Source organism: Elaeis guineensis, chromosome 3 (assembly GCF_000442705.2).
Source record: "Elaeis guineensis isolate ETL-2024a chromosome 3, EG11, whole genome shotgun sequence".
In the NCBI taxonomy this organism is placed as follows: domain Eukaryota; kingdom Viridiplantae; phylum Streptophyta; class Magnoliopsida; order Arecales; family Arecaceae; genus Elaeis; species Elaeis guineensis.
The window spans coordinates 113,232,764-113,247,937 of record NC_025995.2 but is presented as its reverse complement, the minus strand read 5'-3'; the positions used below and the strand labels follow the sequence as shown (position 1 = coordinate 113,247,937).

Below are 15,174 nucleotides of genomic sequence, written 5' to 3'. Positions count from 1 at the left end.
TAAACACACAATTCAGTTCATCTCTAGATATTAAACACGTATATTCAAATACAATCTCACAAAAATACATAAAACAATGATGAAAATACATCTTTGGAGCCTTTAATTTCTTCCACTGCTTGAAGTTGAAGTGTCTTGAAGTATCCCAGGACAGCGGCGGCGATCATGACCCTATTCCTTACAAATGCCACAGTGGTTCTTACTTCTTATTTGCCTATCATCCATCTCATTTCGTAGTCTTGTTGACTTTGATCTACTTTTCTGCTTGGGTCTCAAACGATGATGATCAGGAATATATTTGAACATATGTGTATGCATCCAATAATCTTCATATGGTAATGGATTAAAGTCGTCGCTCCAAGCATTCATATATGCTGTAATTGTATGTGCATCATCCACAAACCCACTAAAATATATCGTAATTTCTTGACACACAGCTAAAACGTGTTAACATGGATATTTGTACATGCTCCACTTTTCACAAGAATATTTTTTTTCAGCTAAAGTAACCATATGAAAATTTTTTCAATCTCGTAATCCTGCGCTTGCTCTCCTCATAAGCACTTCATATATGCCTCTTTGAAGGTTGAATGCTGTTACTCGGTGCTGGTTAGCTTTAACTTGATCTTCAGCAATCTTAATTGCAACATGAGGAGTAAAAAGATTATTTGGATTCTCCTCTACATATCTCAAGGCTTGGGCATGCCTCGTATTGAAGTATTTCATAAGACGACAAAATGTCATTTGAACACAAGCTGTAATTGGCATATTTCTAGCTCTTCGTAAAACGCTGTTAAAAACCTCCGATAAATTTGTAGTTAAGACACCATAGCGTAGGCCATCATCATGTGCCAACATCCACTTCTCCTTTTCTAACTCAGACAACCAGCTCCAAGCCTTTTCATTCACTATTCTGATCTTACCCATGATAAAGTTGAACTTGTGAACTTGATGAGTGCTTCCTGCTTATCATACTGCTCTTTTTAGCTGCACATTTTTAAAATGAGTGTTAAAATTACTGCAGATATGTCTTAAGCAGTATCGGTGATAGGCACATGGTGGACTCTATCCAATAGACTCATCTGCGATGACATTTAATATACCTGGATGTCTATCAGAAATTAAGCAAATTCTATTTCTATCTTTGACGATATGTGTTCTGAGCTGGAAAAGAAACCAACTCCAACTTGCAGTCGTCTCCTCATCCACAATTGCATATGCTAATAGAAATATCCCATTCTCTGTATCAATTTCTATTGCAATTAACATCTTACATTTAAACTTTCTATACAAGTGCGTGCCATCAATGCTGATTACAGGACGGCAGTGCGTAAAATCTTCGATGGATGGTTTGAAAGCCTAGAAAATATAATTTAAAACTCGGACATTGAAATTCACAGTTTGAAAAAAATTGCATGAAACAACTGTATCGGGATTTGCATGTTGAAGTGCAGCTATATAATAGGATAATTTAGCATAAGACGGCTCTCATTTTCCATAAATATCAACCAATACCTTCTGCTTTCCACACCATGCTTTCCTATATGACACTGTATATTGAAATTGATCATTAACGGTTGCCACAATAGCTTCAACTTTAACACCGAGATCTTTCTCAATAATATATCGGACTAGTGTGCCAATCATCCTTCCACTGACATGTTTGTGGTCTCGACTCAACCCCATAAACAAACAAGTGTGAGGATCCTCATATTTTGTGATTTGAAAATATCCATGTTTTTTCAACAATGCAGCACGAAGCCTCCATTTACAATTTTGAATATTATCTGATGATACGCATCGTATGGACCATAATTTTGAATGCGACTGAACTACATTGTATGTCCGATACTTCATAATGTGATAAAGATCAACAGCTCTCCTTACATAATCTTTACTCTCAAACATTAGACCTTTAAAAAATTCAGTCATCGAAGAGTCTCAAAATTGATAGTCAGAGTTCAATCTTCGACCAGCACTAACACAACTACCATCATCTAAATTTATATCATTAAAAAATTATGGAGGTTCGTGCAAACGAGGTTGAGGTTCTCCCACATTAATATTAGGCTGAACATCTTCATCATTATTCTCATCTTCACCATCATCATCATTACTGCTACTGTCCTTATCCATCCAATAGTCTTCATCTCTGTTTTAATCTGACTCAAAGCCTAGATTATCAGAATTTATTCCACCGACTATCCAGTCATCATTCCCTATATGAGTGTTGTCTCCCGCACTTACCACTACTTCTAGCAAAGGAGAAGTCACCATAGCAGAAGACATAGGAGAAGTCACCATAGGACTTTGAATAATTGGACAACTAGGGTCAGTAGTAGTAAAATGTTGTTCTGCAAATATGACCTCAACACTAAAGATTTGCATCATAGGAGTTACGAAAGGTGAGGAAGTCCCAACAATATTGTCTGCTTGAGTTAAAAGCCGACTATAGTATCCAAGCTTGGTACATCTTCTTTTTCAATATATAATTCTAAAAATTGATATTCTGAATATTTCAAAGAAAAGGTCAGCATTTCTTCGACATCTTCATCGTCATCAATTGGAACTAAGATATACTTGCTCTGCATTAACTGTCCCGACAGATTAGGAGATTTTCATTTCAATTTTATTTCATATTTTTCTTTGTCTACAGGAATACTGCTGTATAAATGGTCCAATAATTCTTGATGTGATAATGATGAAGATACTCTAATCATCCGATTTGCAGGGTGACTATACTGCACACTAGTTTCGTCATTCTGTATCATACCATCATAATATAATAATACACGAACTCAAGTACTAGCCATTTTCTCTGAGAAATCTATGATAAAATCAAAATCAAAAAATTTAGTATTACTAATTATTTTATCGTTTCAAAAGATTTACATGATAAATGCATCATATCATCAACAAATAGGTACAAATAGATCCTATCCCATTCGAAAATTGTATTAATTTTATAGGTTAATTACATTAATCAAACGATACGTAATAGGGACCGAAAAAAATTTCGACAGTATTTCTCCTTAGTTCTCCCCATACGATTGAAAATGTGTGAGGAGAACTAAAGAAAAATACTATCTGCAATTTCTCTCGAACCCTTTACATATCGTTCGAATAATGTAATTATCTATAGAATTAAATGCAATTCTCAAACTGTCCAAACTGAACAATCAATTGACCAATGTATATATTTTACGATATCCATATAAAAATATATAATCAAATATATATTTTATACGGATATCATAGAATATCCTACATTGGTCAACTGACAGGTCTACGTTTTCATGAAATGTAATATATTTTAAAATTTTTAAATTAGGATCGAATCGAATTTTAAAATAAATCCGAATCTAATGAGACAAAAATAAAAAAATAAAAAATAATGAGATAAAAATAAAAAATAAAAAGATCGAAATAGAAAGGCACCGTAGGACCGCACGAGCCCGCCGCGGGGCCCTCCGTCGGGGGGCCGCCGCAGGGCCGCCACCACCGGGCCGCCGCTGGAGAGGGGCTGCCGCGGGTGGGGATGGGGCGAGGCGGCCGGCCAAGGGAAGGGGAGGGGCGGGGCTAGGCAGCCACCGCCGGCCCACCGACGGACCAACGAAATGGGGGGGTGTGCGAGACCGCCGTCGGCCGGCTGTCGCCGGCGAGCCAAGAAAAAAGAGGGAGAAAAAGAGGAAGAGGGAAGGAAGAGGGAGAGAGAGAGGAAGAGGAAAGAGAGAGGATGGTCGGCCAAGGGAAGGGAAGGGAAGGGGCGGGGCGGCCGCCACCGACGGACCAACCACATGGGGGGGGCGCATAGGCCCGTGCCGGTCATCTGTCGCCAGCGGGCCAAGAAAAAAGAGGGAGAGAGAGAGGAAGAGGGAGAGAAGAGGGAGAGAGAGAGGAAGAGGAAAGAGAGAAGAAGGAGCTCACCGCCGTGCCACCGGAGAGGAGAAGGAAGACGCGGAGAAGAGGGAGACGTCGGAGAAGAGGGAGAAGAGAGAGGTTTTTTTTTGGTCTTAAGCTACAAAAATGCCATAATGAATGGCATTTTCAAAAACGCCATTCCCTTTGATATTTTTATTTTAATTTTTAATTTTTTTATGATATTTTTAATTTTTTTTAAAATTTTTTTAGTTATTTTTATGTAATTTTTTAATAAAAAAATTTAATTTAAAATAGAGATAGTAATTTGAAATGATAATTTTTATTTGAATTAAAGTTAATTTTTTTTAATTTATAATTATAATTTTTATTTTTTCTCATTTTTCCCTTTTATTCACCTTTTTATGGTATTTTTATTTTTTTAATTTTTTTGAAATTCAAATTAAAATTTTAGTTTTTTTATAATTTAAAATTATAATTTTAATTTCCTCCCATTTTTACTCTTTTTGGCATTTTTTTAAGTATTTTTTCCTTTATTTTGAATATTTTTTAAAAAATTAAATTTAAATTAATTTAGTAATTTAAAATAATATTTTTTATTTGAATTAAAATTAATTTTTTTTATTTTTTAAAATTCAAAATTATAATTTTTTTTTCTCATTTCTTTCTCATTTTTTCTTTAAGATTTTTTTTTGGGATATTTTTTTAAAAAAATTAATTTTAAATGGAGAAAATAATTTGAAATGATATTTTTTATTTAAATTAAAATTAAAATTTTAATTTTTTTAAATTCAAAATTATACTTTTTATTTTTTTTCTCTTTTTTTCTTCTTTTATGATTTTTTTAAAAAAAATTAATTTGTAAAGGAGATTGTAATTTGAAATGATGATTTTTATTTGAATTAAAATTAAAATTTTTATTTTCTTAAAATTTATAATTATAATTTTTATTTTTTTAATTTTTTTTATGATATTTTTTATTTTTTTTCATCAATTTTTTCAGATATTTTTTTAAAAAGATAATTTGAAATGAGGATACTAATTTGAAATGATGATTTTTATTTGAATCAAAATTATAATTTTTATTTTTTAAAAAATTTAAAATTATAATTTTTATTTTTTTTATTTTTTTTAAAAAAATTAATAATTGAAATTGTCACTTGAAATAGCGATTTAAAATTTTTTTTCGTCGTCCATGTGGAAAAAGAGTAGAAAAGGGTGGTGACATGGCCATCATAAAACGTCATTTTGAATGACATTTTATACGATTTATATTATTTTAATAAATAAATTAAAAATTAGATTATTTTTTTAAATATATTTTTTTTAAAATTATTTAGGTAAAGCATTCTGTTTGGTTTTGACCATTGAGAGCGTTCCGTAACGTGGACGGAAAAGTAACCGCAATTAGCCGACGTGGACAAACACACACGCGGCGAATAACGTGTGGAGCTGAGGTTCCTTAAACGTGTGGTCATCACGTTGCGTGCTAAGATATTTTAATCCAACTCCCGTTTTATAGGACGGCAAAAACAAAATAGAGCTGAAGATATCCACCGGTCGGCCCGGCAGCGCTCGCCTCTGTGGTTCTGCGGCGCCGCCCGACGTCATGGCCGCTGGCGTTGCCAAGCTCCAGCTCTCCGCTCATCCCTTCAACCATCTCGGCTCCAGAGATCTCTCCAGGTCCGACCGTAGACTACGGCTCCGATCGGATCCGCACCGGAACCAGGCGACGTTCTACGGGGTATCGCTCTTGGGGCCTTTGCTCTGCCGCCGGTGCGGGATTGCACCGCTTTCCTGCAGATCTTTTCGGTCGGAGAACGGAGGGGAGTCCTCCTCGGAGCGTGATGGAAGGGGGGAGGTGGTTCCGGAAGAGAGGGCATCCCAGTGTTCGAAGCGGAAGGGAGGTCTTTACTCTCTGAAGTCTTTGCTTGTTAGGGTTTTGGGGGGACGTGCGGGACCTGGAGGGCAGTACAGGAAGGCTGTAGAGAAGGCGGAAGCGATCTTTTTCTCGGTGAGCTGTTCTTCGAGTTCTTTGCTATTACAGTTAAAACGTAGAAGGTTCTTGAAACGAAAATAGCGCGTTTGCTTGAAATTGATGTGCATTTTGGTAAGACTACTTACTGAGTTTAATCTTTTGAGGATATTAAGGTGTTTGGGAGCTAAAGATTCAAATTACGTTCTTGGCTCTCATAATCTTTGTAGGATAAACTACTCATTCGCCGATTAAGGGAAGATTCAATAAAGTTTCAAGAACATAATAAATGAAAGAACTAGAACTGGCCATGTTCAGACAGGTCAGTACCAAACAGATGCATCTTTACCGTTACATCGATTAACTCGCTGCCGATCCTAAGGAAATTGGATAATTTTAGTTTTAGGTAAAAGTTATATTGGACAAGGATGTAAAGATTTAAAACAAATCAGAATACAACCTTAATTAACTAGATATGGAATTGAAAACCAGATCCCAACCAAGATTGGCAGCCGAGGAATACCTAGATTTGTATCAGGTTCATTATCAAGCTCTAATAGAGGTTAATGCAAACAGATCAAATACGAACAGGATGTCAAAGAATCATTAGAGTTGGGTGGATAAAGTAGAATGGAGCTTTAGGTGCATTATGTCATTGAAGCACGCCTTGGCAATTTTAGGGTAGATTTTGTCGATGCCATACTTCACCATGATATATGGTTTGAAAAGTAGTAAATAGGGTTCAAGCAAACAAGATAGAAGTGGAAAAGGTGAAAATGTTGAGGCATGCATGCAGGGGTAATTTTTTTTTAAAAAAAATAAAGTGAGGAATAAGTACAGTAGAGGAGGCATTACCAATCTATAATTAGTGTAGATGGAGGTTGTTAAAAATGAGAATATTGTGATGTAGAAATGACATAATGGATGAGAATAGGGTTGTGAGGAACAAGGGACAAGATGCATAGGAGTTGCACCAACTAAGAGAAATAGCGAAAGAGAGTTTTTTGAGTTGGTAGGCATGGCCTAGAGAAGCAAGGAAAGACCTAATGTAACATGAAGAGAAGTTGTGAGACAGGCTTAAAAAAAGCTCATCAATAGAAGTATTAGTAATGGTCGTTAAGAAGGATCCATTGAGCCAGCCACAAATATTTGGGTCATGTTTGATGATTGTTGTCATGCTTATCAATTACATGGTTCAGAATTGTGGTGAATTGTGTAGTAAGAGTTTGCTTTGACAACACTGAAGATTTTTTCTGTCATGGAAATAACAGTGAAGGACACACATAGGTGCCTAGGCAGATGGGACAAGGCTTTTAGTTGTGTGCATGGTAATGCTCTCAGACATATCAAGATGGCTCAGATATAGATTGTTAATGACCGCTTTTCTATATTGCACTAGGTTGGAGTTTTTTCCTGGCATAAGTCCCCATACTTTCAAATGTCCTCCCACATTGTAGATATCAATTTTTTTTTGGCAATAATGTTACATTAAAGTAATCATGAGTGGAAACTAGCACACTCATATTTTTAAGCTTCTGATCTCTCTCTCTCTCTCTCTCTCACATCCTTTCCCATTTCAGTTTGTCACCCAGGTTGGAAGATATCTTGTTACCATGATGAGCACCGGTGTTATACTTGCAATTGGGTTTCAGTTATCAGGTTTGTAATTGTACCTTTTTTAGAATTTTCTAGTACTTTGTCCATCTTCTTTCTTTTTAAGTACGTGTTTGAAAGGTTTGTAAAATCTATGCCTTTCCTTCTGTACTTTGTCAATCTAAAGGTGGGGACAGTCAGATGAATACATTGATTTGGTATAGCTGGCTTGGTGGAATCGTTATTGGAACAATGATAGGGGCAAACATGGTTTTAGAAGAACATTGCAAAGCTGGACCACGCAATGTTGTCATAACTGGAAGGTAGTACACATTATCTGGTTTTAATGGAAATTTTTTGACTGTTAGCATCAGATTCTTCCAGAAAAAGAAAATTTTGATGCAAGCATATCAAATGTCAATAGTTAGGTGTCACGTGAAAATTTCAGGCTCCCTGCATATTAATTTGATGATTCACAGTGGTCACTTGGATTGCCCATGCATGTATGAATGCTATGAAATAGGAAATGCACTTTGATTCTTTTTTTCTCTCTAATATATGATTCGATTAGAATAGTCTACAGAACTTAGCAATTTTAACAAATTAATGAAATTGATATTCCAGGGTGTCTGAACACTGTGAAACAAGTACAGCATGTTCCATTAATTCTCTGTTCAAGTAGTTCAACCAATGCTGCTAACCATACATTGACTATCTCACTAATGACTGAGCTGATGATGCTATCTCATTCTGCTAACAGTTCCCTTGTACTGGTTTTACAGCACAAGGGGGTTAGGGAAAGCACTTGCTCGTGAATTTCTTCTTTCTGGAGATCGAGTTGTTGTTGCTTCCCGCAGGTGGTATTTAATATATTTGATACCTCTCAAGATTCATTTCTCTTCTATTATGCATCTACCATTTATGTCAGTCTCTTGGGCCTTAGCATATGCCATCTTGGTTTTTTTGAAGGCAGCCCTGAGTCTGTATATAAGACTGTGGAAGAATTGAAAGAAAACCTAAAGGAGGGTATGTCAATTGCTGGAAGTAGAGGTAGGACAAATTTATCTCATGCTACAGTTGTTGGAATTGCTTGTGATGTTTGCAAGCCTGAGGAAGTAAGGAAGTTGGCAAACTTTGCTGTAGATGAACTTGGTTCAGTAGACATCTGGGTAAGTATGATGTTTATCAGACTATTCTTATATTCCTGTTATTATATGCTTTGAATTAAAAGTTATTATTTTTCTCCTTTTTTTCTGAACATTGTCTGTTCTCAGAAAGAAAGTAATGACTTGGGCCTGATCTGAGCCAAATTGTTAGGATAGTTTAGCACAAGATTACCTGGACATGTGTGATTCCTAGAAAAATCTGTTATAGCAGGTGCTCTCTTGACAGCAGATTCAGCATGCCTCAAACACTGTGGATACTCTTGAATGCTTCCAATTTTTCCCTCCTTTGGCATAGCATAGACTGATTAGACTAAAATCCTGGTTCATCAATCCAACATAAAAACTTAAAAGGAAACAAGGAAGAAGATGTGGAGATTATTTTCTCATTGTCTCTCAAAAAAAAAAAAGAATCTGAGCTTGGAGGTCACTGCAATGAAAAGCTATTGCTTACGATAGACATGGAAGATAGGCAGCCTTGTCTTGCATACTTTTCCTGTTTCCTTCCACCCTGTTGACTTGGGCATAATTGAAAAACTTAAGGTTGTCAACCATGGAGGTCCTTAAAAAGGCTTAAGATTAACCTATAATAAAATTGGACAATAGAATGTTTGATGTTAAATTTGTCCAGAATACAGTTTAGCCGCATATAAAGTTATACATTTTATAAATATCAGATTCATAAATTAGTTCTGGAAGTTACTACATCATTCTCTTATGGAGTATATGCTAGCATACAACATATGACCATTTGACATGATATTTTCTAAATATTATTATCTAATTAATTGGAGTAAGTTTAAGTGTAGCCTTTTTCTACATGTCCACGCATCTTTTTCTCTTCCTTTCACTAGACAAGACATTCGAACATGTCTCTAGATCTGATTCCCACATTCTTGTCCATTCAACTCTTATTGGGCAACCTAGATAATCAATGAACATTGACATTTATAGAAGAATAATATGAAGAATGGTCAAAATCTGGTTCCATGGTGCATGTGTATCTTAATATTGGTTGATGCTCTTTGCTTATTTCTTTCAGACATTTTTTAAAAAAATTTCTTCGATGTTGCCAACATTTAAACAATGTATAGCTTGTTTAACTTGTGGCCTATGGAAGACCTTATTAGTGCATCGTATTCACCAATTGTGTTTGCTTCAAGTAATGTTTCGGTAAAGTACTTTTACTAGTCACTAAATGTATCATGTTTGAATATCTAGCCTATATGTGCGACCAAGGTTCGCCATCTTAATATCGGATCCTGTACCGATACCATCCTATAAAAATGTTAATATGCGGTTTGGTACGATACAAGATAGTGTACCGTATGTTGATATGGTACGAAAAAGCATATCAATACCATACTAGTGTGGTACGATATGCCCCATATTGGATGGTGTAGGATGGTACGCAAACCATGTCTGCAATGCTGCCTGTGGTTAGAAAGGGATAAACTTTTTTACTTTGAGGGACTATAGAACCTGTTGTGAGAAATGTGCATTAAATTGTGTTTTAAAAATTCATGAAGCTATCATTGCCTCCCTTTGTGTATCTTGTTGGTCAAATTTCTAAATTTCATGGCTAATCATGTTGAGGGTGTTAAATCTCATCCATTATCACTTAAAAATAGTTTGCCTTTGATGTATTTGTTTGTGGGCAAAGAATTTTATTTCTCAAGGGTTTATTTTATGTAGTGCATGTTTTATCTTTTAAATTCAGTAATTTGCTCATCTGGTTAGTTTATACTTTGATGCTATGGACAGATAAACAATGCTGGCACAAACAAAGGTTTTAGGCCATTGCTACAGTTCACAGATGAAGATATTGTACAGGTTCGCACTTTTGGTGCCTTCTAGTCAATCTTCTTGCTATTTACCATCTGCAACTAAGGATGTCTTTTTGCATGAACATTTTCAAATCTGGAAATATATTGAAGAAAAGATTGCAGAGTACAAATTTAAGAAACAGCATAAAGTGTTAAGACTTGGGAGGATGGCGGTAAGATCTGATATATCTTCTCTGGAAAGGAAATTTGGATAGGAAAAAAATTGCTGCTTCAATAGAAGAGACTAAAGATATTTCAAACCAATAAAATGAGTAACAATGAAACAACAATAGATTGGAATATTAATAACTATATAATAAATATGCACTTGCTTTGAGGTGAAGATTTGATTTTCTTATTGGTTTATAGGGAGATTCTGATCCAGAATTAAGATTAAATTGGTTCGATATGCACGATGCTGACTGAGTCAATGATGACAGTTGTTGTGCTATCAATTGTGTCATTTAAATGCCTAATTATGAGTGCCAATGGAGTAATGGATAGTGATCCAGGGTGCCAGTCCACAGTACTAGAGCTATAATATTCAATAAGATGAGTGTATTATATAAACAGACTCTTATGCATGCATATGCATATACCAAGTCAAAGTTGATTATATGAGGTTGACATGCTTCTCACAGAAAAAAAAAATGATGACCAAGGAATGGATCATACGTTGTTTGGTATCTATTATTGAAACACATAAAAGTTGTCTTGTGCAAAAAAATGTGTTATTCAAGACTTCAAGTTACCAATCCATATACACCATAAATGAAGACCATTTAATTCCAAGACTGATACTCCTAGCATTTCACATCTGGTGGTCTTCTAAATATGTTTTTATTTCATTTATCCAATATAGCGACCAAATAAACTCAGTAGATAGTTATCAAAATAGAAAGAGGACATTAGATTCATTGCTATGAAGGGTTCTGGGGGTCTTGTAGAATGAGGAATCTTCCTTAGGAGAACCCGATACAGGAATCCTTCACCAGTTGGGACCCATCTAGTTATTTATGCATCTTATGCTGGTATGCCAACAAAGTAGCAGAAACTTAGCATTGTAGGCTGGGTGGCATGCATGCACAACATATGCATATAAGCATGATACTTATATACATTCACACACATATATAAACAAACAAAGAAAGAAACTTTTCCATATTGTTCAGAGTACCAGAATGATTCCATGTATATCTTCTATCCTCTATGACATTGCAAGGTGCTCTCAATTGTTAACTATTCAATTTACAAAACTAGAAGTAATGGGCTTCTTTTAGCTCTCAAGGTAATGTAAGCATGCTTTTCATGCCTTAATAAATTTTTGTTGGCCAGCTGGACTATCTTCATAGGTTCAATATTTACTTTATCAGTTATTAACTTAAGAATGTTAGTTGCAGTTAATTAGTCTGCTTTAACAGTTTATTTGTGGGTTCTAACATGATGTTGCTCCCTGATTAGATTGTCTCCACAAACTTGGTTGGTTCTATAATCTGCACAAGAGAAGCTATGCGTGTCATGGGATCCCAGGGAAAGGGGGGTCACATATTCAACATGGATGGGGCAGGTTCTGGTGGATCAAGCACACCATTGACAGCAGTGTAAGTGGTACAAATTCACTGATCTTTGTCATGTGCAGAGGCTAAAACCTATATAGCCATATTAATACATAACATTGCTGATGCCAGCCAGATGAAACAAGTGCAAATTTGACATCAATTGGCAGGCATTTTTTAATGAATTTGCCATTAATTTTTGAAAACTATGAACTCATAGTTGAAACTATAGTCTCCGAAAGTATGCCGGGGATTGGCTGGCTCAACCTTTTATTCTGATTATGATGCCATTTTTGTCAGCCAACTTACCATGATCTCTTGTTTGATTTGTAGCTATGGCTCAACAAAGTGTGGCCTTAGGCAGCTTCAAGCATCACTTTTAAAAGAGTGTAAGCGGTCTAAGGTTGGAGTCCACACGGCATCTCCAGGCATGGTTCTCACAGATTTGCTTTTAAGGTAACCTCAAATGAACCATTAATTCATTTTGTCTTTAACTCTTCATATTTACGGCATTTCCAAGGTTCGTCAACAAGATGAGAGTCTACATGATCAAATAAGCTGAAAGGTCCAGATATCATAATATTTCTGTAGTGTTGTAGAACGATACAACTCACTTTCACCCAATAGGAAGGATCACCTTGCTTAGTTTGTTCTATCTGCATCTGCAATCTGCATGATATTTCTCTTGAAAGTAAATGTGGTTTGTCCTTTTTCTAAGAGAGCAAGTCAAGACACTCCCAACTCTGAGAATGTCCATTCAAGCACTCTCAGGGTGTCCTTGAAAAAATGGCCCTGCACATGGATTATGATGTTGTAATACCTGTTATGTTAATGCATAATTCTGGTTGTTGTGTTACAAGGATGTCTGTTAAGACAGGTATATCTGTTAAATTGGCATTGGAGTATTCAGATGCTTAAGAAAATTAGTTTTAGGATAGGTAAATCAGTTATGCATCTGGATAATGTAAAAAATAAAATCTGGTTTGAATTCTACATGCACTTCCACTATGCATTTTGTGGAGTTTATCCTAGCAGATTATTCTCTTTAATTTATTGCATTGCTCAAAGCATAAGGTTACTTTATTGACCTTGTCTTTTATGTTCATGGTTCCCAATCATGCAGTGGCTCAACTTTGAGAAACAAACAAATGTTTAACATAATCTGCGAGCTTCCAGAAACAGTGGCAAGAACATTGGTTCCAAGGATGCGAGTTGTAAAGGGAAGTGGAAAGGCAATCAATTACTTGACACCACCCCGTATCTTGCTGGCTTTGGTCACTGCATGGCTTCGTCGAGGTCGATGGTTTGATGATCAAGTAACTATTGCTCTCCAGATATTACTAATATTCACAATAGATTTTGATCTTGCTGCAACCATATTGAAAACTTCATAATATTTTTGTTATAGAACAAGGAACATGACAAAGTCCAGCCTTTCTTTGTATTGAGCTTGTTAATGAGTAAATAAAAGTTTGCTGATGATAACCTGTCACCAACCGATGATTTGTTAGTGCCACAACTATTAAACTACTGCCTGAACTTATAAGTTCTCTTGGATCTGCTATATTAATATATTCCGTGGGAACATATCCAGACTCATCTTGATTGGAGCATGCTTGATTAAAGACCTTCGTAGTTTTTACTCCAGTAGACTACCGAAAATAGTCTTTTTCTCTGCCCACTTATGGACATTTTTGTGATTATAATTACTGTTCATGTCGGTGGGTTTTCCAGCTGAAAATTGGACAGATCATTCTATGCGTCTGCAAGTTCAAAATTAGGGATTTTTATTGCTTTTGATTGACTCTGTAGGAATGGCAGTTTATATTTCAAATTGGCCCTTTTTCCTTTCTCTTTGAGTGGTTGTAACGACTGATTTTTGATGACGCTAGAGAGCTTATTCAAGGCAAGATTTGAAAACGTGTAACATCATGGGACAACCCAGGTCCCAGATTCTAGGAAATTGGCCAAGTAAAACAGTAGATGCTCTTATTACGACTACCCTCCCTTACTTCTTATACTCAACAGTCTCTCTCTCTCTCTCTCTCTCTCTCACACACACACACACACCCCCACTCACATGCACACATTCATTGACTTATTCTTTTTCAGTGTTCTGATTGGATGCATTTCATTTTCTTGGAAAAAATGCTTAAAGTAAGTCTTCCATTTTGTTTTCTATCGATATAACAAAGCTAATGTTCAAAGAGATTGAACTAATAGGCATAACATCACCAATCCCATTTAAAATCAACAATCTTGGTGATTTAAGAATGAAATCGCACTTGCTGATACTTTACATTTTCTCCTCTCTAGGGAAGAGCACTTTATGCTGCAGAGGCTGATAGACTTCGCAACTGGGCTGAAAGCCGTGCCCGCTTCTCTTTCACAGATGCCATGGAGATGTATGCAGAAAACACCTGGGTCTCTGTTTTCTCACTTTCAGTTGTCTGCGCCTTCATAATATTGTCCACTTCAGGTGGTACCTTTCCAGGTACATGATTCCTAATGGAGATGTTGCAAAACAAGAATGTTTTGCATCTCATGCCTCTTTTTCCGGCAGAAGAATTGGTATGATATTATTGCACACAGGAGGTCATCATTGGTGAAACTATCTAACCTATGTAAGCATAGAAGCGAGCCTTCTGGGCGAGCAGCCATGGCAGATCATCATTCATCACATAAAAATGAGGATTCCTCATTGAAAAATATCAGTGGTACCTACAGGCAAAAAAAGGAAGGGGGAAAAAAGCTTGGCTATAAATACTCTGAAATCACTGCAACCTCACATTTTAATTCCATGTAGCAGAATGCAAAAGGAAATGTATTCCAATTTTATCATGTCGTTATTTTGATAGGTTGCATATCCTATTTTACAAGATAGCACTCAGCCATGACGTGGACCATTAGTTATCCGCAGTGCATGGAATACTAGAATGTAAACCCATGATCAGGTGATTTTTTTGTGCGCTGATCAACCTGTTAAACCCAACTGATTAAACCCATGATTAAGGCTGAGAACATGATCAGCCTTGTCACAGTCTAATATTTCGAGAGCTTCCTGGTTCAATCCTGTAAGGTCGAGGATCAAAATGTGCAAAAAAGAAAGAAAGGAAGAAACTCTCAAATGCAATCTTTCCTCTGATGCTCACTGAATTAAGCAAAGTCTCCTGCATAAAACC

General features: G+C 36.0%; 1 protein-coding gene across 1 annotated transcript; it reads left to right on the top strand.

Moving 5' to 3' along the window:
* Positions 1–5,408: 5,408 nt before the first annotated feature.
* LOC105040808 (probable chlorophyll(ide) b reductase NYC1, chloroplastic) lies at positions 5,409–14,833 on the top strand. The gene is made up of 10 exons (XM_010917504.3): positions 5,409–5,893; positions 7,435–7,513; positions 7,635–7,770; positions 8,230–8,304; positions 8,421–8,616; positions 10,375–10,443; positions 11,898–12,037; positions 12,326–12,448; positions 13,116–13,308; positions 14,309–14,833. The coding sequence occupies exons 1-10, from the start codon at positions 5,489–5,491 to the stop codon at positions 14,492–14,494; spliced, it is 1,602 nt and encodes a 533-aa protein (XP_010915806.1). The 5' UTR covers positions 5,409–5,488; the 3' UTR covers positions 14,495–14,833.
* The last annotated feature ends 341 nt before the right edge of the window (positions 14,834–15,174 follow it).